This window comes from Lutjanus erythropterus, chromosome 3, assembly GCF_056507025.1.
Source record: "Lutjanus erythropterus isolate fLutEry1 chromosome 3, fLutEry1.hap2, whole genome shotgun sequence".
Taxonomy (NCBI): domain Eukaryota; kingdom Metazoa; phylum Chordata; class Actinopteri; order Lutjaniformes; family Lutjanidae; genus Lutjanus; species Lutjanus erythropterus.
The window spans coordinates 36,260,511-36,284,645 of NC_139319.1; the positions used below are offsets into that span (position 1 = coordinate 36,260,511).

The 24,135-nt window shown below is 38.3% G+C and overlaps 1 protein-coding gene across 1 annotated transcript; it reads right to left on the minus strand.

Annotated features, from left to right (window-relative positions):
- Positions 1-1,666: 1,666 nt before the first annotated feature.
- hap1 (huntingtin associated protein 1) lies at positions 1,667-23,883 on the minus strand. The gene is given in 15 exon segments (XM_084715974.1): positions 1,667-1,841; positions 1,844-2,201; positions 3,849-3,951; positions 4,209-4,397; positions 5,908-6,239; positions 7,378-7,596; positions 11,885-12,096; positions 13,951-14,025; positions 14,237-14,367; positions 14,454-14,532; positions 15,027-15,135; positions 15,867-15,961; positions 16,075-16,191; positions 16,674-16,750; positions 23,202-23,883. Coding segments are annotated over 15 exon segments (2,337 nt in total). The 5' UTR covers positions 23,401-23,883; the 3' UTR covers positions 1,667-1,799.
- Positions 23,884-24,135: the final 252 nt, after the last annotated feature.

Below are 24,135 nucleotides of genomic sequence, written 5' to 3' on the forward strand. Positions count from 1 at the left end.
TTTTAATCCACAGTATCCTATGCCTTTTTGCTACAGTTGATCATTCAGAAATATTTCAAAGAATCATGCTGTTTAAATAATTATGACCACTCTACATGTCTTTGATAAGGATTCCCCTTAACGTCACAGGAGAATTCACTTTGAATGCCCGCAAAACATTTGTGATTTCATTTATATTCAGCAATTTCAAAATTCCTGATGACATGAAATACAGCAGATTTGTACAAACAGTCGACACAGTACGGTAAATATACATATTGCTTCACTGTCTTTGATGCAGCAGGGCAAACCTGATTTGTATTTGGTGAGAGGTTTGGCTCAGGATCAAATGTTGTTGCTGTATGGAACAGCATGTGCTATGTGAAGGCAGGTGAAGAAGTGTAGGGCAAGCAGTTAAAAGATTATCAACATTATCAACATGTTTCAGTTCAGTCAGTGTATCTCCCGTCCCAGTTGGGGGCAGATGTCATCACAATGCATCTCGATCAAGTGTTTCATTCAGTGTTTCAATCTTATGTACAACATGCTTTCCTCAATCTAGCAGCTAATAAGCAGGAAGACCAGAGTGTATTTTAGTGCATTTGAAAGTTCTTCAGTGTGACAGCAATGGTTTGGTTTGTGGTTTTCAACTGACAATAATTTACTGCATGTAATCATTTTTTTAACTTTCCCAAATGATACTGTTATATACACAAACCATAGGTGATGTTCTACAAACCCAAATTCCAAAAAAGCTGGGATGTTGTGTAAAACAGAAATAAAAGCAAAATGCAATGATTAGTAAATACTTATCAACCTGTTTTCAATTGAATACAGCACAAAGACAAGATATTTAATGTTCAACCAGATCAACTTGTTTTTTTTTTTTTTGTTTTTTGTTTTTTTTAATAAATATACACTCAATCTGAGTTTGATGCCTGCAACATGTTCCAAAAAGGTTGGGACAAGGCCATGTTTACCACTGTGATACATCACTTTTCCTTTTGACGACGCTCAGTAAGTTTGGGAAGTGAGGACACTTATTGATGCAGTCTGAAAGTGAGATTCTTGCCCCAGAGAAGTCAGCAGTTTCTGGATGATGTTGATGTATGGCTTTCACTTTGCATGGTAGAGACTTAAATTAGAGTCTAACTTAACCTGTTTACCTGTGGAATGATCCAAACAGGTGTGGGTTTTTTGAGCATCCAAAATTACTGTATATTTAAAAAAAAAAAAAAAAAAAAACTTGCCAGTTTGAATATTATAAATCTTGCCTTTGTACTGTATTCAACTAAATACATGTCGAAAATTATTTGGAAATCATTGCGTTATGTTTTAATTTATATTTTACACAACATCCCAACTTTCTTGGAATCAGAGTTTGTGCTTTGGAAACTAAAAAGTGAAAGGTGATGAGGCTTTTTTAAAACCAGTGGCAGGGAAATTGTGTAAAATGACAATCACGAAACACAGTATAAAAATATGTTTTTTTCTTCATGATGTTTCTGTTTTTGTGTAAAAAGAGGATAGTCAACAGACTGATGATCAGGTGATTGTCCTGAGATGAAGATGTCTCTCTCTCTCACACACACACACGCACACACACACGCACACACACACAGATAACTATAGTACACATATTCATATAAAAGAATATTACTGTACACTACAGAGACAAGTATGGCTCTAGCACAGTCTGTGGCTTTTGTTTTCAAGACCGCAGAGCTGTGTTGCCCTGAACTGCACAGTGGGAATCAACATGGCTGGATGCAAAGTCACTATGGTGAATGAGAGAGGAGTTAAGTGGTGAGGAGGCCTCGTCAAACTTTCAGAGGATGTCCGTCTGCTTCTCTCTCTCTGCTTCATTGCAGCCCGTCATCCCCCAGGCTGCCACTCTGTGCAGCCCCAGACTCTGAAGCTTCTCCACCAAGTTCAAACTGAAAACATTCCTCCTTCTTCCCTCTCTGTCCGATGACGAGCCTCCACCTTTGTCTTTTGCTGTGGAGCGTGAAGGTTTTGGAAAGTAGGGCAGGTTGCGTTGGGGATCAGTAGAGGCTGAGATGCCGCGTTCTTGCAGCAGCTGCAGGAGTCCCAGTGATGAAGTGGTTAAGTTTGTGGTGGCGGTGGTGGTTCCTCCCAGGCCATAGTGTTGCTGGTGAGATGGTGATGAAGCGCTCACGAGCTCACAGTTCCGACAAGCTGGCAGGCCGAAAGAGTGAATGCTGCCAAGGGAAACAAATAATAATTAAAAACAAAAATAAAACACAACTGATGAGAAAACTAAGCTGTTTCTTGCTGCACATACATGCAAGCTCATACGCAGGAAATAAAAAAAAACAAGACTATGCAAACAGTTTCAGTTAGTTCAGTTGCTGTTAGTCAGTCTATTGTTGCTGTAAGATGAATTAACATCATGTTAGTGAGCGAACAACAAACAGGATCTGGTGGTTTGCTGAGATGAAAACCTAGAAAGGTCAAGAGACATTAAGCCAAGAAAATTAGGGGAGAACAAACAAGTTAGAGCAGATGCAACCGCTGAGCAGGAAAAAGTGGAGGCAAAGGGTGTGTATTCAACAGAAACACCGTGCACGAGCATTTTAACAAGGTCACAGCAAATGTTTAATCTCAGTCTCTGACTGAGGAACGTAGGCAGGAAAGGTTTCTGAAAGAATCAGTGTATTACCTACAGTAGATGACAGTCAGCATGTCCCCAGTTTGGAGAAGAAGCAGAGGTACCAGTGTAGGAAGCTAAGCAATGAACTGATGTGGACAAGGTCAGCAACAAAATGTATTTTAGCTGTCTGATGGCGAGGGAAGGTGGTATTCTAAATACAGCGTACAGTTTCACTGATATTGATTATTTTGATGTTTTACTGCCGACCCTGTCCACAGCAGTACACTGCTTAGCTTCACACACCGGTGCTCCTGCTGCTTCTCCAAACTGGGTGCTGACTGCCATCTACTGTAGGTAATACACTGACTATGGATAAGTATCTCATACAACCCCACTTCAAAAACCTGGAATTCTTATTTTAATTAACCTTAATTTTATTTTGTTACACAAACATAGTGCTGTGCCTGTATCACTAATGTTGAAACTGAGAATTCATGGTGTGTCCATAACCCTCAACTCTTACTTTGCCCCGAAGACTCCTTTTAGAGTTGGAGAAAGAGCCTTGACAGACGTTTTCTGCCACTGCGGGCGTAAAGAGCAGAGGTCAAAGGGGAGAAAAAGCAGCACGAAAGAGAGGAAATCTGGAATATCCACACTTATTGAATGAAAGTGACACTGCAAAAAAGATGTGGATTAATGAACAGGGTTGATTAGATTACTTTGAAATGTAGTCAATTACTGAATACAACTTACATGGCAATTTTGTAATCAGTACTCTTTGAACATATCAAAACATTTTCAATGGAAATAAAATGTATGCGCACCACAAAGTGGATCACTTGTGTAAGAAACTGTGTTTTTCAAACTTGATTTTCATGACTTACCATGAAAAAAGTTCCACAAAGTTTTCAATTACCTTATTTTAAATACATAATCAAAAGTGTAATCAGCAATCCCTGACAAAGTAACTATAATCTAATTACACATTTTTAAAGGTAATCTGAGCTGAATATAATTACTTATTTTTGTGATCTTATCATGTAATGATATGTTATTCGTTATTCCCGTAGCTCCTCGTTTAAAATTTTACTGTAACTCTGGTCCACCATAACATTAGAAAATTAAGTTCAAGCTTAAATTTAACTTTCCTCACCTTAATCCTGTGAAGAAATACACAAACCCAACACAACATGCTCAAAAACATATAGAGGCACCGATACAGTAAACTGCATGTTTACAATTTGTATATTCTTACCTAGTGGAGAAGGAGGGGATGAGAAGGGAGGGTTGGTTGACTTTGCAGGTGGTAATGGTATGTGTGGGAGAGGTCTGAGGGAGGTTGGGGCCGGATGGAGCGACTGTGAGGTCATGGAGGGAGAAAAGCCACATTAAACTACACATGAGGAAAACTGCACTGAATCAGAAACTACAAGAGCCCATGAAGCTGGAAACTAAAGTTAAACAGCACAACTAATGGGATACAAGCAACACAAGCATGAATAAATAGGAGAGAGAAATCAGGAAACATGGAGAGAAAGGGCATCTCATGTGAACAGGAATAACAAAGCTAGTGGAACTGTGTAGCGTGTGTACAGTGTGTTTACATGTGTCTTACCCATGCCATGCGCTCCAGAGAGGTGCGACAGGTCGGGCTCATCCTCCTCCAGGTCGTTCAGACTGTAGACGTGCTGTATGTCGACCTCAAGCTCCCTGAAGTCTTTAGTCAGGACACCCGGACGTGGATGCAGGATCCCTCCCAGGTTTGGTTTGGCCAACTGCTGCCACTGATGCAGAGTCACTGAGCCTGATGATGAGAGGGTCAGAGGAAACTGAAGCTGAATAATGTTGTGATTCGATGCAGTTACATGTTATTTATCCTGTCAGAAATAACTACGATTTATGATTATATATTATTATTTATCACTACCCCTCTCACATGGTTTTAATGGAAAGGTTCAAACATGGAAGTCCATGGAGGTAATGGAGGTAAATGAAGCAAGTTGTTCATAACTTATGTTGTAGCAGGCAAGTGGTGAAGTAGAAGGTCAAGCTCAGAGATTTAATGTTTTTGGTTTGTTTTATTTGCCTCCATACTACAGAAACATGAGGATTCTGCAAAATTCATGAAGATAAATATTAAGACTCAATGCATTCTTATACCAGAATATTTAAAATATTTTATTATTTTTTTAATATTTTATTTCTTAGAGTTTTTTTTCCAAGACGAAAGTGAAGTAAATTCTTTTTAAGACTTTTTCAAGACCTGCAGATATCTTGCTATAAATGCTAGACACAGCTCTAGTTAACTGCAAAGTCCAGTGCAAACCAAATCAAAACGCAGCTATAATAAAAAAAAAAGTTAAAAAAGACAAATTGAACTCTTAACCATAGCTTTAAGTGATCCAAGTCACGCTGGTGGTCAAAGTGCATTGATAGATAGCCTATAGACCTGTAGGCTACTAATTTGTTAAAAATGTTCACACATTTTTATTCCATTCACATGGAATAAAAATGCTGATACATAATCTTGGTGTATAATATTATGTTGGCTACGTGGTTCAAGGTACTGTGTGCACTGCATTTACACAGAGTGAAAAATGCTGGCTTTGGATTGGTGATTAACACATTTTTGCAGGTCATTGGCTCTCATTCAACAGTGTATAGACCACCATGAATATGATCTATGTAGGAAAAATAAACAATCAATGCTTTATCATGCTCCTTTTTTATTAGTTGCTTCACAAATTATTAAGTAAAAAAAAAAACTGAGAACCACCTCCTTACAGCCAGAAGAAAGGCTGGGTTCAAATCTGAACCAGCCAACTGAGGCCTATTTTTTTAAAATCAAATCTATGTACCAATGGCCACTAATGTCAAATGTAGTTCATGTGCTCACATTTATTTTATTTTATTTAACCTTTATCCATAGTGAAGTCTCACTTACAATCAAAATCTCTTTTTAAGTGTCCTGGGCCATACACCATACAAATAACAAATACAAAGTCATGAAATATCAAAATATATGCAATATTCAAAACATCTACAGCCAGATATCTTAGCTTCCAAGAAATGCTAGTTTTACTTTTGTAATCAAGTAATTAAACTGCTTTAAAAATGCTTTGGACTTTTAAAAGCAGTTGCAGCTTTACGCCTGTGCTATTTAATGAATATCACAGACAAATTCAGAAAATGATCAGCAGTGTTTGTCTAGTTGGGTTTTTACCAAGACACTGTTATGGAAATTGTTATCATGATTCCACAGAAGTTGGAATTTGCTCCATGAAGCTGACACAGTACCCAGCTGAGCCTTTTACCTTCCAGAGGCTTGACGATCTGCAGGCGGTCTGGCAGGTAGGACCTGGATCCTCCTGAGGAGCCACAGGAGTGCCGCGAGCTGCCGTTGGAGTAGTTGGTGCCCGTCGATGCTGCCGGGCTGGAGGCCAGGCTGTCATTTGGCGTGAGGAATCCACTGGAGCCCTCCCCCTCCTCGCAGTTTGCTGCCAAGGCATGGAGTTTACGCTCACGCTCCACATCAAAGAAAGGTCGCTCAGAGGAGTGGTTCTGCTGGCGGGCTGACAGGCTGCGCAAGGCGGCTTCTAGGTCCTGGCCTCCTGGTGTGCCTGGCTGACCCAGACGCTTTGGCCCACTGTGGTGAATAGATGTGACAATGTTTAAACTGTGTCAAATCAGCTGTGGACCTTTAAAGGGATCGATTGTATGAGATACTCACTGATGGTCCATTTATTAGCTAAAGTTGTTGCTGATCTGCACATCCCCAGTTAGGAGAAGCAGAGAGGAGCACAAGCATGGAAGCTAAGTAATGTATGGTTGTGGACAGGGTCAGTGACTAGAGGTATTTTAGCCACTTAAGAAAAGTACACCTAAAAAAAGACATTAATTCTCTACAAGCCAACCAAACTCTATAGGTAAAATCAATGATTTTATCTCACAGGAGTTGCTGGTCTACTGTTGCCTCAATCTGCCAGTTTGTTTGTGTTACTGTGTGACTTTGGTGAATCTGAACTATCCTTTTAAAACACTTAAGTCACAAAATAACATCAACAAACAAACAGACTGAGGCAGTGGTAGACGAGCAACTTTGGAGAGGCCAATATTTGGCTTGAAATTTAGAAGTTTCTCATCCAAAAAGGTTGTCTGACAGCAATGGGTGAAAATATTTGAAATATGGTGTACACTTTAACTGATATTGTTTTTGTTTTTTAGATAAACCTTTGTTTAAAGTGTCTTGAATACCTTTTGTCACTCACCATGTCCACAGCAGTTAACTGCTTAGCTTCCATGCTGGTACTCCTCCCTACTTTCTCCAGACAGGAGGCAACTGCTGTCTACTGTAGGTAATACACTTACTATTGACAAGGACTGTTGACATGCAGTGTTAAAGAAAGTCAATTTTCTTGTCAAGTTTTTCACAACAGCTGTGATAATGTGCATGCATGTCTCCATGTGTGTGTGTGTGTGTGTGTGTGTGTGTGTGTGTGTGTGTGTGTGTGTGTGTGTGTGTGTCTTTGGATGTGTCTGTCTACAAAGTTTGTTCATATTAAGTAAATCAGTTTAGTCATGCACCTTTTGGTTACAAGTCACTTCCACTGCCACACCCCCTTTTGCAAATTGGCATGAACACAAACACTTATGTTTACACACATGCACAAACTTGACCCCATACCAAATTAGCCTTCTAGGTTGTGAATTGTTGCCATCAAAGGATGAGGACATTTTTATGGACTAACCAACCATTGTATGTGCATGAGCACTGTTAAACACACCTATTGTCTTCTTTCTGTGCATTGCTGGAGCTGGGCCTGTCCTCCAGGGTAAAGCTGGCATTATCTGAGCCATAGTAGCTGGTTCGGGGGGTGCTGTTACAACTGGAGCGAGTGGAAACCGGGCTGGAGCCGGGTAGCCCCGGGGAATGACACCGAGACCGCAACCTCACAGCCTTGTTCACCACCTTCACGGTTTCAAACACGCGCCATGGGTGGTTCCTGCCAGGAGAAACAGGGCATGACAGGACATGCAAAGATTACATCTAATCCACATTACTGATCTCAGCTGCGCACCTGTGGTGAAAAAAGTGGTGATGTAAGAGGGATGCTCATTGTTGTAGGGCAGCCATCACCATTCAGATTGGTAGGACACACATCGGGTGTGCACTGGAGGAAGAAGGTCACCTTCGTTTAGTGTCTACTATTCTCTATTTCAGGGCTCTGGAGCCATATGTGGCTCTTCTACTCCTCTCCAGTGGCTCCCTGTAGCTTTAACAAAATATGATATAGAAATGAATGAACAGTTTTTAACATTTCAATTTTCATTTATCATTGCTAGGTCTTAAGTGATCCTTCAATTCTTCAACTGTAAAAACGTGTAGCTCATACATTAAATTTAAAACTTCATTCTAGGATTTCATCAACTGAAATGTGTGTCCTAGTCAATGCATGGTTCAGTGCCTTTACCTTTAAATTTTACTAGCAGCTACTTTTGAGTCTTCCTTGGCTAACGATGGATGCCAAATCAAGAAACAAGAAAATTGAGAATTTAATAGTTGGAGCTGTAAACATTTTTCTCTCTTTTTTGACCAAAAATGTCCCTTTTGAGAGTAAAGGTTGCAGACCCACACTTAATCCAAAATCTATCTCAATCTGTTTGCACCACCTTTGAAAAGTTATTTTCAAAACTTAAGTATTCGTCTACAACATTAAACATTCATGAATAATAAGCAGGCATTTTGGCTTGGAAAAGAACATCCTTGGGTGCTATCTAACAATCAAAAACTCAACTAATCTGCTTCATCAGGCAGATAGGTCTATCAGCAGGTGAACAGTACTACAGGACACACCTGATACATGGCACACCCTCCAAACAGCTGCAGTTTGATTCAATTTAAGCACCAAAACTACCTGGTTAGATTTAGGCAGAAAAATACTTGTTTCTGGTAAAGAAAAGATGATGGTTTGCATATACAAACCGGAAGTACATCAGTGCAGAAAGTTATGTAAGTGGAGATGTCATGTTGTCTGTGAGACTGCAGATAAACCCTATCAGGACTGGGAGGGTGTGGTTTGATCAGATCTGACTGACAGTTGCCTGGCAACATAAACAAAAAAAAAACCCTCATGTTTTCATTCAAATGTTGTTAAATCCTGTATAGTGCATTGAAACACTTTGACAGAGCAGACAAAAACAGAAAGCAGAAATATCTCATTTTCATTTAGCATTTTTTAAAGCTTTTTTTTTTCAAGGTTTTTTTGGACTTCATTATCAACAAAATTTAAGCATATTAACATTGTCAGAATTTGAATTTCTACAATCCCTTGACAACTGAGCAACCTCCATCTGCACATGAGGATAAATTCTAGAATTAACCCAAAACTTGAATACAAACAAAAACACTGACTTTGAGCTACTACCTTACACAGCACACTACATGAAGCGCCTAACAAAGAGACAACAAAAGGTAAGATTTTATCATATGACCAAGAACAATCTAGAAAATTTAGCACTGCACAGATCTCATTTCTTCTTGCATTTCTTTAAATTCTGCCTTTAACAAATAAACTGAACATTTTTTCTCAAATATATCAGTTAACATATAACTAACATCATTCTTCTTCTTCTGTAAGAGCGCCCTTACAACCAACCCTCAAAAATATTGAGAAATACAATACAGAGCCTAGATATATTTCAATTATAATACAGTAGTTAAATAGATTCATGCATGTAATAGCCTTTCTTCATACAGCATAATTACATCTATTTTATTGTAAAGGATATATTACTTTCTCTCAGGATATTTAAACAGATGACTGTTTGTCACTGATCAGAAATTAAATGTAATTTAATCAATATGGAGATGCTAGCTAGGTAAAGGGTTAAAACATGTTATACTGTTTGCTAGCTAGCTAAATGTAAGAGAAGACTTATATTTTTGCTGGCTAGCTAAAATCGATTGAATTATTAATTCAAGTGAAAGACAGAAGAGATACATCATAAATCTCAACTGGCCCTTAACTTTCTTCAACTTCTATAAACTTGATTATTTTGCTCAATCCATCTCAAAATAGCAGCTATTTTAAAAGTTAAACAAGTATTAGTTTACAGTTAAAACTAGATCAAAGTTTAAATTGGAGTTTAAGGTTTTGGTGCAACAGAATATATGTTTTTTTCTTGGCTAAACTTATTGCAACCAACAGATATGTTTCTGATAAATTCTGCTGAAACAAAGAAATGATTTTAGTGGAGAAATTCAAAATTGTGCAACAATTTAGAACAGCAACTCCTGCTTTGGCGTGCTCTTAAAATCTAACTTTTGTATTAAAAGAAATATTGCTTTATGAAAGAAATTTTAAACTAATTATCAAACTTCATCATCATGGACTTCCTGTGATGTGCTTTAAGCTTCATAACTTTATAGCTACAGTTTTCTTTGACAACAGATGTGAAAGGCATACATACAGTACATTTACTGTAAGTGTGATAGTGATTTTAGCTAAACACTAGTTGTATGTTTCTGTTTTTCAGAGAAATGAGCGTAATTGCCCTGGTGGCAAATATCGCAAGCCACGAGCATGTGAGCCAGCTACATGCAAGACAGCTGCACGCAAAGCCGCTGCACGCAAGCTCACTACACGTGAGCCAGCTGCAGGCGAGCTGGCCGTACACAAGCCATTTGTCGGCCAACCGGCTTCGCACAAGTCAGCTGCACATCAGTCATCTGTACGCCAACTGGCTTCACACAAGCCAGCTGTACACAAGCCCCATGAATGCAGGCCAGCTGCAAAAAACATCATGGTGCTCGCGCTTACACAAGCCATTCAATCAGCTTTGAACATCAACTGGAAGCTGACGGCCTTGAGACTGAGGAAGCAGGCTATGAAATCCACACACATGAACATCTGTTCAGGGAAGAAGAAGAATAAACTCATGCATGAAAACAGACGTTTACAGCAGAAACTTGGGAGGAAATACTACCATGCTAAAAATGAGATCTCCAGGTTGCAGAGGATTTTGGAGGGCACTGAAACCAACAACACTTTTAAGGAAGAATAAAAAAATAGAAAAATAAAATGTGAGGCCCTAGACGTTAAAAAGATTCGCTGGATTCTAACCACTTGATTACAAGTATCTCTTACCAGCCTAATTAATATCTACTGATGTCTGTTTTGTCTTATTTTTTCAGGAGTGTAACTCAAACAAGCCCAAAAAGAAGAAGATAAGACAGTGACAGTGAGGACAAAAACACTGCTGTTTGATTGGCTCCAGTATATCAACAGAGCTATAACCTTCTTCCTCTTCTTCATCTCCACAGCCTCATAAAAATTAAAACTGTCCTACTTGATGATGAAGTGCTGTTCTTTAGATGTTTGATGTTTTAACCATGATTCTTGTTCTGCTTCTTTATATCTCCACATCATCAGATCTTTTACTTAAGTAAGAGTACCAATACCACTATCTATAAATCTATTATAATCCAGCATTCAAACTCCTACTTATCAGAAAAATCTAATTTAAACTAAAAGTAATGGTTCAGCAGTAAAATGTGCTGATATATTCTATATGTCATCACTGGATTGTTAATGGTGTTGCATCACTGTGTAAGCAGCATTTCACTGTTGCGGCTGGTTGAGAAGGATTTGAGATGAAGGAGTTGGGACCCTCCAAAGGGTCACAAGGTAATCTGAGGAGTTGTGACGTGATTAGCGAAAAAACATTAGAGAAGAAAAAAGTTCTGCTTCACTTTTATTTTCTAACTTTTCTTTCATTTCTGCTGCTTTTGTGAAATAATGGCTCATTTGTCCACTTTTGGTCTCAAACAGTTCTAAGAAGTTTAGTCTGAAAACATAACAAAAACTGAGGGTTACGATTAAAAAATGTTGGGAACAACCACAACAACACTGATAAAACAGTGTCCATTTTATGGTAATTTAAAGGCAACTAGTGGCTATAGCTGTCAGCTGTATGTAGTAATATTTACTACTAAATAGAGCTTCAGTATTACGTGATGATGTGGGGCTCCCTCACATGAACATCCATCCACATTACAAAGACAGACTTTTGAGTATAAATGAGGCACTGGAGGGTTGTGTCTTAGTTTAATGATGTCTGATAAAAGTAAGAAAGTAGAACTATTGGGGCTCTTAAGCATCAAATAAGCCTCGATGAGTCAATTTAAGTAAAACTCCTGGATTTTATCTATCTAGAACCTGAATGATTGAGAGGAATTCAAGCAGAGCCTTGCACATATGAAAACATACACATACAAAATAAGAGACTCACTTGTACTCCGAGGGAGCCGGGGTGTCCAGGCCTTTGCGAAAGGTGCCCTCTATCTCAGCCGCCAGTGAGTCCATGGGGAGGACGGTTGCCAGTGAAGTGTACCGCTGCACCGTGCTGTTGGGTAAGCTTTTATTTCGCAAGTTCTTGATGTCCTCTCGGGCCTCACGGAGCATGTCCTCACACTCTGAGTACTTGTCCTGCAGGTCCTTGAGCTGCAAACAGGGGGAGACATATCAAACTGGAGGTCTAGCTACGCACAGAGTGGTTGAGTGGAGAATAGAATTCAGTAGCATTTAAACTGAGGTGACATCCAACACAGACAAGGACTCAGATGTTTTTTTTAATTTATCTGTAATATCATTTTATTTATAAAATGTTTATCAACTGTGTTCTGTACTGATTAGTATCTGAGTGCTGTGGTTTGGTAAATGAAATTGAATGTAAATTCAATAAAACTGGGTTGACTTTTCAAATGTTTACATATGATGCCCGGGCATGTTTGCAGACTTGAAAACACAAAAGCGTGTTTTAGTTCTCTACATTCTGATTATAGCAATTTGAACAGGAAAACAAAACTAAGCTCAAGTAACAATGTGAAAGGATTCTAATTCAACTCTAAAGTAAAGTTCAGACCAAAGATTCACAAGTTGAAACTTGCAGCTATTTGTGATGCACCCATCTGCAATATTCTGAAAACTTGCCAATTTGTCCTAATGTGACTGGAGGAAATGGTCTATTGTTTCCACAGCAACAGCTCTTGTACTTCAGTTAAAAACTGACAGCTGTTAGGGGTTTTTTGTAGCAGGATCAGGGCAGAAATTTCACAATGACCATGACTTTGGCCTCTAAAACAATGATCTGCCCTGTGATCACAGCGGCCTTGATGCTCCGCCCTCCTCTGATTTAGCAGTTTTCTCCTCTGCGTCTTTCCTGTCAGTATGTCAGTATGGTTTTTGTTGAGATTCTGTCTGGCCAACATCAAGTGAAATGCTGCATACATAACCGGTGGTGAGTTCAGTTTCACCAGGCTATTTAAGTGTGACAGAACAAGTGAGAGACAGAGCACTCAGGATGAGCCCGACCAAGGCGGCATGTGAATATGGACAGAAGTGACGATGTGATCTAAACTTTCTTTGTCCATGAAGCTCAATGTTCCTCTGCAGTTCTGTGGTTCACACTAAAGAGTGGCGTCTGGAGTAAATTATTTGCTTAACTCCAGTTAACAAGCAAATAGTTGGATCTACATTATATACACTCATCTCTTCACTGCACTGCACTGTCATTCCACGTGTCCAAAGACTTCAAAGACAAGACAACTTCTACAACTATCACACTTCATACCACACAGACTATCTTTTTAAATAAGAATTTGAAAAAGTATCTTTGTAAATCAAAACCTGATAGCTTCACAATGGCATAGACTTGAACAAAAGAAAAATCTTAAACCTTAAAATCAAAAGTCAAATCAAATCATGAATTTGGAGAATTATAACCCCTAATTTGTAGCATCTTAAAATGTGAATGAGCACAGGTGCATTTCTAGTACTGATGAAACAGGAAAAACAATCAAAAAACGTGTATCCACAGGCAGTGTGGTTGAGTCGAGTGAGAGACAGTGAGCAGCAGAGAGTGAAGGTGAATGAGGAGCAGAGGAAAGGTTAACAGTCAAGTGTCAGGTTACAATTACACCTTATTTTTAAGTCTTTTGTCATAAAGACACGGCTGTTCCTCACACAAATTGATGAGGTGATCCTTACTCTCCTCCATCCTAACTTCTGCGATTATTGACAGTTTGTAACTGACTAGACCAGCTGGCTTTTCAATGAGCTGACTTGCTGATGAAACAGATGACGAGCCTTTCGTTCTAAAACCAGCCACTGGCAACTTGACAAGCTGTATTGCAGGCAATGCCGTCAGCCAGCTTGAGCTGAGCTTAGACGGGCCAGTTCACACTGCTGCAAACTTTCTCTGAAGCATTTTTGAAATGGTTTCTACTCGTCATGAATTTTTTGTCTGAACTGGACTTGAGTGTGTTTATTTCGTCAAAGGGATTGTAAGTGTCTTGCCTCTGATTTAAGATTGAGCTGGCTCTCACGGGAGGCACTCAGGTTTTGGTTCAGCTCCTCATTCTCATGGGTGAGCTAGAGGGAGAGGAGAAGAGAAAGAAGAGAGAGAAGGAAGTCAGGAAGGTTTTACTGTGATGTGACATAAGTCCATTCATGGAGAAAATGAAAAACACTTGACAGCAAAGATAAATATTCAAAGTTACCGATTACATAACTCTTAATAAAGTCAATAACCATTTTACGTAAGATCCTTGAGGGCACCTTCTGTGTTGTGTGTTTCTCTCACCCCTTTGCAGCGGGCCTGCAGGTCAACAATCTGAGCGAGCAGTGAGCTGATCTCCTCCTGTTGTCGGAGAGAGTCCTCTACTTTCCTTGCCAGCTCCTCTGACAGGTCGACCACTTGCTTATTGACGGATGCTGAAACACACAAGTCCCGTAAATATACTTGTAACAGAATGTCGGTGCTTTATTTACATACTGTGAAACAAGAAGGAAACACTTACAGAGTTCGTCCACGCACACCATCATCAGCTCCTGTTCTTGCTCCTCGTAGCTGGTCGTCTCTGCTGTGAGCTCGTTGGCCTGCAGAAATAATGTTGGTGTCAAAATGTCATATTTTTAACGTAATACTAGAGTACATGAAAAAATGAAATCACCCACATTTTAAATTTAACTGTATAATACATTCTATGAATCATTACATCTTGATATTTCTATTTCTATCTTTTCTATTCAATGTACTTGTTTAATTTAATCAACAGCACACCTGATCCCAGAGATCTCATTTATAATTAAATTGTAGTTAGAAAAGTGTTTAGTTTGTGTTAAACAATGCATAATGAGAGTATATACTGGATTTTTGGTATTTTCAATCAAATTCTGGAAACATATGTTACTGTGTGAATAAAAATATTAGTATATAGTGTGTAAATAATTTATAGAACAATCAAAAGCTAGATTTTATACAGACATGGACAAAGACTGAACATTTTTAATAAGTGTCTTATTTGATCTTGTAAGTGAGCAACTTTCCTGTCTTTTCACTCTGTGTGTGAGAACTTCACAGTGTTTCATACCTCTAATCGCAGTTTACGGTTCTCGTCCTCTAAACCCTTCAGTTTCTGCTGCAGAAAGTCATAGTGGACAAAGTTGCTGAGCGAGCTGCAGGATTCGTTCCTTTTTATTCTGCAACAAGAAAAGAAACATTGATCTGCATGAGGAATCTTTCTGTTTTCTCACATCTAAACAGAAACAAATTACTACTACACCCAGTTTTTTTCTGAATTAATTTGAGTACTAATAAATGTACTTGACATGGTTAAATAAACTTGTGCAATATAAGAAATTAAAAGACAGTAGTAATGAATAGAGATAATCGTTAACTGCTGATGGGAAAACAGTTTAGCAGAAAGCTTATCTGGAAATGCTGAGAGGATCAGTGGAGATGCTGTGACGCATGAGTACTTAGACACAGACTCAGTGCACTGTGAGGGATCTCTTTTACTGTATATCAGTGAATAACTACAACAGAGTAGCTGTTAAATGAAAAATCATTAAATCATTTAAATGATTTTGTGATAGAATATTATACTGAAGCACAAATATTTGGCTTCTGTCATTCCTACCTCTAACATATCAAAAAAGCTATGATGGTTACTGGAAGGTATGAGATTACTCTTTATGCTTTGAAAGGGAAATAAGAAGTGTCTTGTCTGTTGAAGTTTGGTAATTACTTAGCAGCATGAATTGCAGACTTTCTTATTTATTTTGAAAGATGTCACAAACTATACTTAGTTTTAAAATAAAATAATTATGAGATGTTTTTGTGCAGCTATTTCCAGTGGTGTCATTCCTTCACCTCTGTTAATGTGAACGTGTGTGTGCGTGTGTGTTTGTGTGTGTGTGTGTAAACTCACGGTGACTGCGATTCAGCATTCTCAATCTCCTCAGTGCTCGCGTAGAACTGAAGGAGGTCATCTCGCATTGAGAGCTCGTGACGAAGTTGAGCGATCTAACAAAATACCATTAGTCAATATGAAGTGAGCTCAGTAGAGAACTTATAACACAACACAGATCATGTATTTCAGTGACTTCACTAGTGTGTGTCATGAGGTCTGGTTATACCTCTTCCTTTGCAATTTCAAGCTGTTCATCCAGCATTTCATTACGTGCCGTCAGCTCTTGGTTCTGCTTAAGGAGGGACTGACCAATCCGCGCTGCTAACTCGAGGTCCCGCTCTTTCTGCAAAATGATACGTAGATAAAACATTTATTTTACTGGACAATGCATAGTGAGAGGGATGCACAATAACATCGACATGCCATCAGTATTGGCAGAGTGTACAATGAATTTGTGAAGAACAAAGAGAACAAAGGAGAGATTTGATGTTCCCTGCAGTTAGGTGGAAAAAAATATGTGCATATCTCAGTATTGACATGGGTCTTCAGCCAAAATGAGTTCCAAAATATCAGGATATTGGATATCTGCAAAAATAAAAAATTCTGTATCTCTACATAATGATATAGCACATTTATGTTTTTGCAAAAATTGACAAGACAATCACAGTTTAAGCATGGAAATCACAACTGCAGTTATGCTTTTTCCACCAAAGTTAACTGACTTTCTTCTGAGTGCTGAAAAGGGTGACAAACAGTAATGTTCAGCAAGGCAGATAAGTTTAATCCCCCATAATCTCGTTCATCTGTTGTGTGTCTCTCTCTTACCTCCTCCAGCAGGTGGGTGACTGCCTTGATGTCATGATACGTCTTGGTGACCTGACCCACTCTGTCTGAGCACAGCACTGCAGGAGGGAGAGAGGGATTTAATGAATGGAGGAACAGACAGAGCTGCAGAATGTACACAAAGGATCCTGTAACAACACAGCCTCTCTTTTTGTGTTTATGATGAGATTATTATGGGGTTGTGAGCAATAATAGCCAGCCAGTGGGGGAGGTGTTTTGATTTTGACTGATATCTTCTTAATTTTGCTTTTTTTTTTTTTTTTTAACCAGTTACAGTTAAAGAGCACGGTTTTTACTTAAAAGACAGAGAACGAAGTTTGATATCGACTTACACTTTATGTCTTAAACTGGAAATAAACAACTTTTTGCTTTAACTCATTATAATTATTATTAATGAGACCATTCATGTTTATATTGGCTCCCTATATGCTTTGCTTTCATCAGTCAGTAACACTTTATATATTATTTTTTATATATTATAAGCATTATCAATAGATGATTAATTCCTAGTTTATTAAAATGAAGTTAAATTAGTTAACAAACATTCAATTCATGTTTATACACACACACACACACACACACACACACACACACACACACACACACACACACACACATACACTTTATAAATCATTTATTATGCAATTGTAAAGTATTATATTTATGTTTATACTTGCACTCCACAGTATGTATTAACTTTTACAACATATTATAAACATCAGCTGCAACTTTATAATAACCATCCAGATAACGTTTACAGGCAACATGTTTTCACTGCCAACTTGGTGGTCCTACACTCCTACTATGATGCTGTCTGTACCCCTGTAGCAACAGTCTTGTGGAAAGGGCTCTGCAATAATAAATATGCAACATCCAGGTAGACTTTCAAAATAAAGGCACAAAAACTACTTGGGTAGGTTTAGGAAAAGATGATGCTTTGGGTTAAAATAAGTATGTTACTTATTAAAGTTCATGTACATGGTGTAACTTAAGCAAGGTACATACATAAGTACATAAGGGGCTATAATCATCAGTTGTAACTTTAATAATAGCCATCCAAATAATGTTTACAAACTAATTATTAACCTTTAATAAAGTGTTACAAATATGGTGGTGCATCTCTCTGTAATAATTTCTTTAAGGTTTACACATAATTTTTTCCACATCATCAGTAACAAATATCTGATATAAAATGTTATAGTGTGTGCAACAATAAAATGTTTACTAATTAATCAGATTGTAACTGTCTCTTTTCAGCTATGACACAATATATAATTTAGAATGTATTTATTCATAATTATATTACACAAACAAGTGATGAAATAACATGAATTATAGCATTCCTAATAATTTGTAAACAGAAACTTAAAAATATATATATTATTATTAAAAGTATTTAATTGTTTAAATAATAACCAAAGTTTAATAATGACAGTCATGATCAAGTGTATTTATAAGCAGTTTCACCATTTTCAAGAAGCAGTGCTGTTAAGTCTCTTTGCCTTTGATTTTCTATAATAGTTTGTGGTTTCATTTCTGGAATCCATTCACATGGATTGTGATTAATTATAATTTAGGCCTGATATCAACTTGTAACAACGCCAAGATCACATCCAGACTGAAAATAGTGCCTTGAGCAGCTTCTTGTTCCTGCTTCAAGTTTCCATAGCCACAGACCACAACATCTCCATGCGGTCAGCCAGATACTGATCCTCTTAGCTTGATCTTTTTTAGCCCAGATAAGACGCCAATAAAGACCTTGTTCTCCTGGACACCAATATAGCTCGACAGGGGAGACTGCCAGGGCTGAACAGACAAGGTGTTCACACCGGTTGGACATGTACAGCATGGAGGGGATAACAGTGACTGGCTTGTTGACCTGCAACTTTGTTTACATCCTGGAGAATGGTTTGTTTATGTCCACTTCACAGTCAATACGGGTAAAGAGGCGTGGAAGTCATTTTTTCAGGTCAAATCGATCTAGTGTTGACGTGATTCTCAACTGAGCCAATAAGGAACTGGACGTGAGCTAAACACAGAATTTATTATTATTTGTTAATTATCCAAATTTCATCAGAATTTTCAAAGGGTTTTACTTTGTCTGCCAAGGACATAAATTATAAATAATACAATCATCTTTCATATTTTGTTGCTTTTGGATAGTGATTCATGCACCATAACCACAACATACGTCAAAAATCATCTCAATAAAAATCTCCTTCATTTTAACCGGCTAACTAAAGTACTACTTGCTGGCTTGTTTCATCTGATTTCACAGAGAATCTGACCAGGTAGCAGGCATTAAGAATAACAATACAGAAAAAAAAAAACATTTATTGTAGTCTCGTTTGTTTACGTAGGTCATAGAGAGGTGTCAGTAATAAAGTAACACTGTTTCATAACCAGTAAAAAACTTTTTGTAGCAGCTTTAAGTACAAAAATTGTGCTTTAATTTTGTGCCACTTTTTAAATTCAACCTGTAATTGTAAGTCTCATGCTTTTGCAGAACTCGTTGGTTTAAGATGCATATTTCAGCTTCTGATTTTTCTCTGTTAATGGATGTACAAAATTTGCCTGAACAAGCATGTGAGTCTGACTGACACTGCATACGACTAAACCAAAATCAGCAGTATAATCTTGCTTTGGCAGAAAGCTTAGCTTGGACTAAAGAGATGGGAAGTTGCCACAGAGCAAAGTAATTAGACTGAGGTCCTTGAATTTGGCCTGGAAACACAGTGATTGGGTAGCTGTATCAGTGTCTAATCAGCCTAATGGAAAGAGCCTAACCTTGGGCTGCACTATAGCATCGTAAAAAACCCTGCAGCTGCCCATGAATTATATACTTTTAAATCATGTCTATAGAACTATGAGGTGATTCACTGTAAGGAAGAGTTTGTTGCCATTAAGCAGATTGAAACAGAGTAACACAGACCAAAAATGTTGGACAACTGTGATAGTGAACATATTTTAAGTCATGTTTTCCAGAAAAATGTGAGGAGGGCAACAAACAATAATGCACATCACGTGTCACAATTATTTCTTATTATTTTATCAGTGTTCCTTGCTGCACTTGCTTGGTATACGTACATGTTAAATACAAAATATAACATTATGAAGCAGCCTTCTGAGTACCTTTACATAGTCATATTGGTGCACAATCCGTACAGAAAAGGTCAATTATTATTACTGTTTACTACCATTACTATTTATTCCAGCTCAAAAATTCACTACATCAGCCACCATACTGTTATAAGTGAATTTTTCCCCTCTAAAATCCATATTGGTCTCAGAAATCCCATATCTGTTGGGCTCTACAAAAATGTGACTAAAACTAAATGGGATTTTCATCAAAACACCATGCATAAAATTAAATCAAACTTTGCTGTCAAATTTAACACAGCTCTTGGCTATTTAACAGGTCTGTTGAAGTGGCAGCAGGGCAAATTAACTTAAACATCAAATCCAAAATAGCCATTCTGTCAGTTATTAAATTCTGATCATAAAGTAGCTCTGAGATCTAAGCAAAATGAGGTAGTCTCCCAAAATCTAAATCTTAATTTTAAAACCAACATGGATGAGAGGTCAAAATGGACATTTGTATATTAACAAATCCATATCATAAGGCAAACTCCATTCATATACTAGTCATCTTCAGCACTAAATAACTAATAGTGTAATTATAAATACATTCTATAAATTAACAAAGTTTAATCAGATAATAGCTCTCAACTTCCTCAGCAGCAGGAATGTCGTCAGTGGTCCTGAGTGTGTGCGTGTGTGTACAGATACACACAGACAAAATAATTCAGTTGACTATTAAGTCATTCAAATGTTCATGTGAGTCTGTCTCAGGAATATCAAAGTGAAGTATTACATCTATTCATTATTTACAGGGTATATTCTGTTGTTATTCTTAGTCAATTAAGCACTTCATGTTTTTTGTGGTGTGCTGAATGGATCATTTGCACGCAAATGAATGAAAGCATTCAATTCAGTTGATACGCATAGATCTGTTTGCAGAAATTAACAAGCACCTGAACTGTATATCCATTGAACTTCATTGAGCCAAAATACCTGATCTATTTCCTCTTGACCTGACTGCCAGAGCTCAGAGCAGATCAAGGGAAGAGATGCCACTGTGCCAGCGAGAGGTTTTAGGGTTTGGGGTGAGCTAAGTCCAGGCAACTGAACCCTGAACTGCTAGCCTAATACTGTACCTATGGATGACCCTTGCTCACTTAGTATACTTATGACGTCTGTTGTGTTGTGGGGATCAGACAGGCATGGATGAGCTCCAAGAGTAACATTTCCATTGATCCCCTATTGATCTCCATTATTCTGAGGGTGCAGACTTGACAAGATTGGCAGGAGCTAAAATTTGTCTTGCAGAGCTTCTTAGCGTAAGTCTGGACATTTTTTTAGGCTAGAGCATCTTAACTGTATACTGACTAGGGATGTCCCGATACAACTTTTTCACTTCCAATACGATATCGATATTGCGGCCTTGATTATTGTCCGATACCGATATCGATCCGATACAATATCAGCACGAATCATACATACTTTTATTACTTATTTTGTAGTGTGGAATGTTAGAAAAGGCTTGATCAAGTGATGTTACTCAAACAGAGAACAATAGTCAGCAACCAGAGTCACCTATGGATAGAAGTGCTGGAGCGGAAAATGGACTGCTTATCGGAGCGCTTATATCGGAGAATTTAGATGCAGTCCGATAAAATCTGATACTCGTTTTTTGGCTGATATCGGACTGATCTCCGATATCAATATCAGATCGGGACACCCCTAATACTGACATTACAATAGTAAAAATTAATACCACTATAAAGAATTAGAAGTTATAAATAATCTTATCAGTATCAGATCAATCACTGATGCATTTTGCCCACAGAACCTGGCAATACAGACATATGATCACATTATACAACACACTCAACCACATATCTGAACTGAACTGAACTGAAGTATTTGTGCACTGAAAATCCAACCAATTTCTTTATCCCATTGCATAACAGAGAGGCCAGAAATTTGTCCAGAGCATCCTGTTCCACTGGAGCAGTGCCTGCGTTGCAGTATTCGCAAGGTTGCCCGCCACATGTCGATTTAGACAAAGAACGACCCATACAAAGGAGGAGTAGAGGAGAATTCCCGCTCACACTAGCTGCTTTAATCTTAGATTTATAGCCATGCAATTAATTATATACAACATAATTTTTTCTGATAAATATTGTAAAAAAAAATTAAAATGTGCCAAAAGAAACCACTCTACACTATAAGCCAGGCAAAAGATCTTTTTATAAACAATTTATTTTGACTTAACTGTATCAGATATCATTTTATGTCTGGAAAAGCAAAGACAACTGACAATGCTGGACTGAAAGTAGGGCAGCAGTACAGTTACTGTACCTGCACTCTTTGTTCTGAACCACAGACCACACAGTAGAGGGTTTAGGAACTAGATCTGCAATGATTAATCAATTGTGAATTGATTATAAAATTTATCTCCAGCTACGGTGATAATCAGTTAATCTGTGTGTTATAGAAAAAAAGTTACAATTCACTGATTCCAGTGTCTTAAAAGTGAATATTTTCTGGTAAATGTACTTGTTTATGACAGTAAACTGAATATTTTTAGACAGTGCACAAAACAGATATTTGAGGTCATCATTTTAGGCTTTGGCAAAAACTGATTTTCTGACCATTTTCTGACATTTTATAGAAAAACAACAAAAAAATGAATTAAGAAAATAATCAACAATGAAAATAATCTATTTAACGGCAGTTATTTAGATCAATCCTTCAATCTAAAATGAACAATTTAATTCTCTCTGTTTAAAAAAACATAATTCCCCTCAGAGTAAGTCCATATCAGAGGGGAAGACATCCAAAAATGGACACTGGCATCAAAATACTATTCCCTAATTTGGCTCTGATCCCAATATAACAACAGTAAAAGAGAAGAGAAAAAATTCATAATGCCACCAATGACGATTGCTTACATGTACACAGGGCTCGAATGTGTTGCTGCAGCATGTGTGAACCCACACGTACACACACACAAACACAGACTGAGTGACCTTCACCACACTGTGAGGAAACAATAAGCTGGATATATTTACAAAACCTCACACGTCTCAGGGCCCTTTCATGTTGAACTAAAGGGGTCTTATTACAAGGGCAACAAAAACAAGCATTTTGGTGAATGGTAGTCAGCATTTGCGTGATGTACCTTCAGTGACATCACTGCACCCTGCAGTACATGCAGTGCACTATTAACTATTAAAGCACTTAGATAACCAAGACCTTGATGATGCAATGTAGAACAAAAACATACCAGACAGCAGTATTTGACTCCCAGGGCGGAATGATCACAACCACAACACTTGACACTTCACTCCTTTCGTCTAATACCTCTCTCTTAAGCATGGCAACTCACTCAACCCTCGTCAGTCTCTTGTGCATGTCACCTGTCTGTCCTCTGCCTCATCTCACCTTGTGACACCTCCTGGCAAAGGCTGTCCTTGTTGTTGTTATTATTGTTATTGCTGTTGTGGCATATTTTCTCCCCCACCACCACCACCCCTTCATCCGCAGTGCTGGAAGTGCTTCTCTCTTCTTCCTCCTCGGATGCCGAGGAGCTCCACACCTCCATGACGACCGGAGAAAAACTGTCCTCCGTCTCTCTGTCCATCAGGTTAAATCCCTCGTTCTCCTGATTCTACTGCGTGTTCATTATGCTGTGACACACCAGCTGTGTCTCTGGCATCATTCTGCTGTCCTGTGTTGGCAGAAGACAGTATCCACTAGTCTATGCGAGTGTGTGTATGCACCTGCGTTTGTGTGTGCAGGAGAATCTGAGCTGCTTGGTGTTAATATATAATCCCTCAGACTGCAAGGGCCATCTGTCGTCATGCCTGCCTCCGTTCACCTGGCCACGTTGGACTACCGGGTAAGAAAAGAGGGGAGGAAGAGGAGGAGGGGTGCAGGAGGAAGAAAAATCTAAACCATGAGGCACAAAAGCTGCTATTTATCACACAGACCTTGTCTAAGCATGAAAAGATAAGCATTATATAGATATAACTGAAAGAAAAATCCAGGATGGGAAAGCTGATGCAGTATGAAAGGATGCTGCATTAAGCCCACCCACCCCTGTGAAGCTGGGGGAGATGGTAGGTTCCGCCCATGCCAATGGCTGATCTTGTTCTGCACACATACGTAACAGCAGAGAGAGAGAGAGAGGGCTCTGTGTGACACTGGTGCAGACAGAGCCACACCCACTTTACAGGAGTGTGATGGAAGTAAGGGAGTAATACATTTTTATAATCTGATGTGTTTTGACTGGGATTGTTGAGGGTGAGCCACAAGATAAAATAATAATGTCATTCTACATATTGATCCCTATGATAAAATACTGATTCCTTTTGTG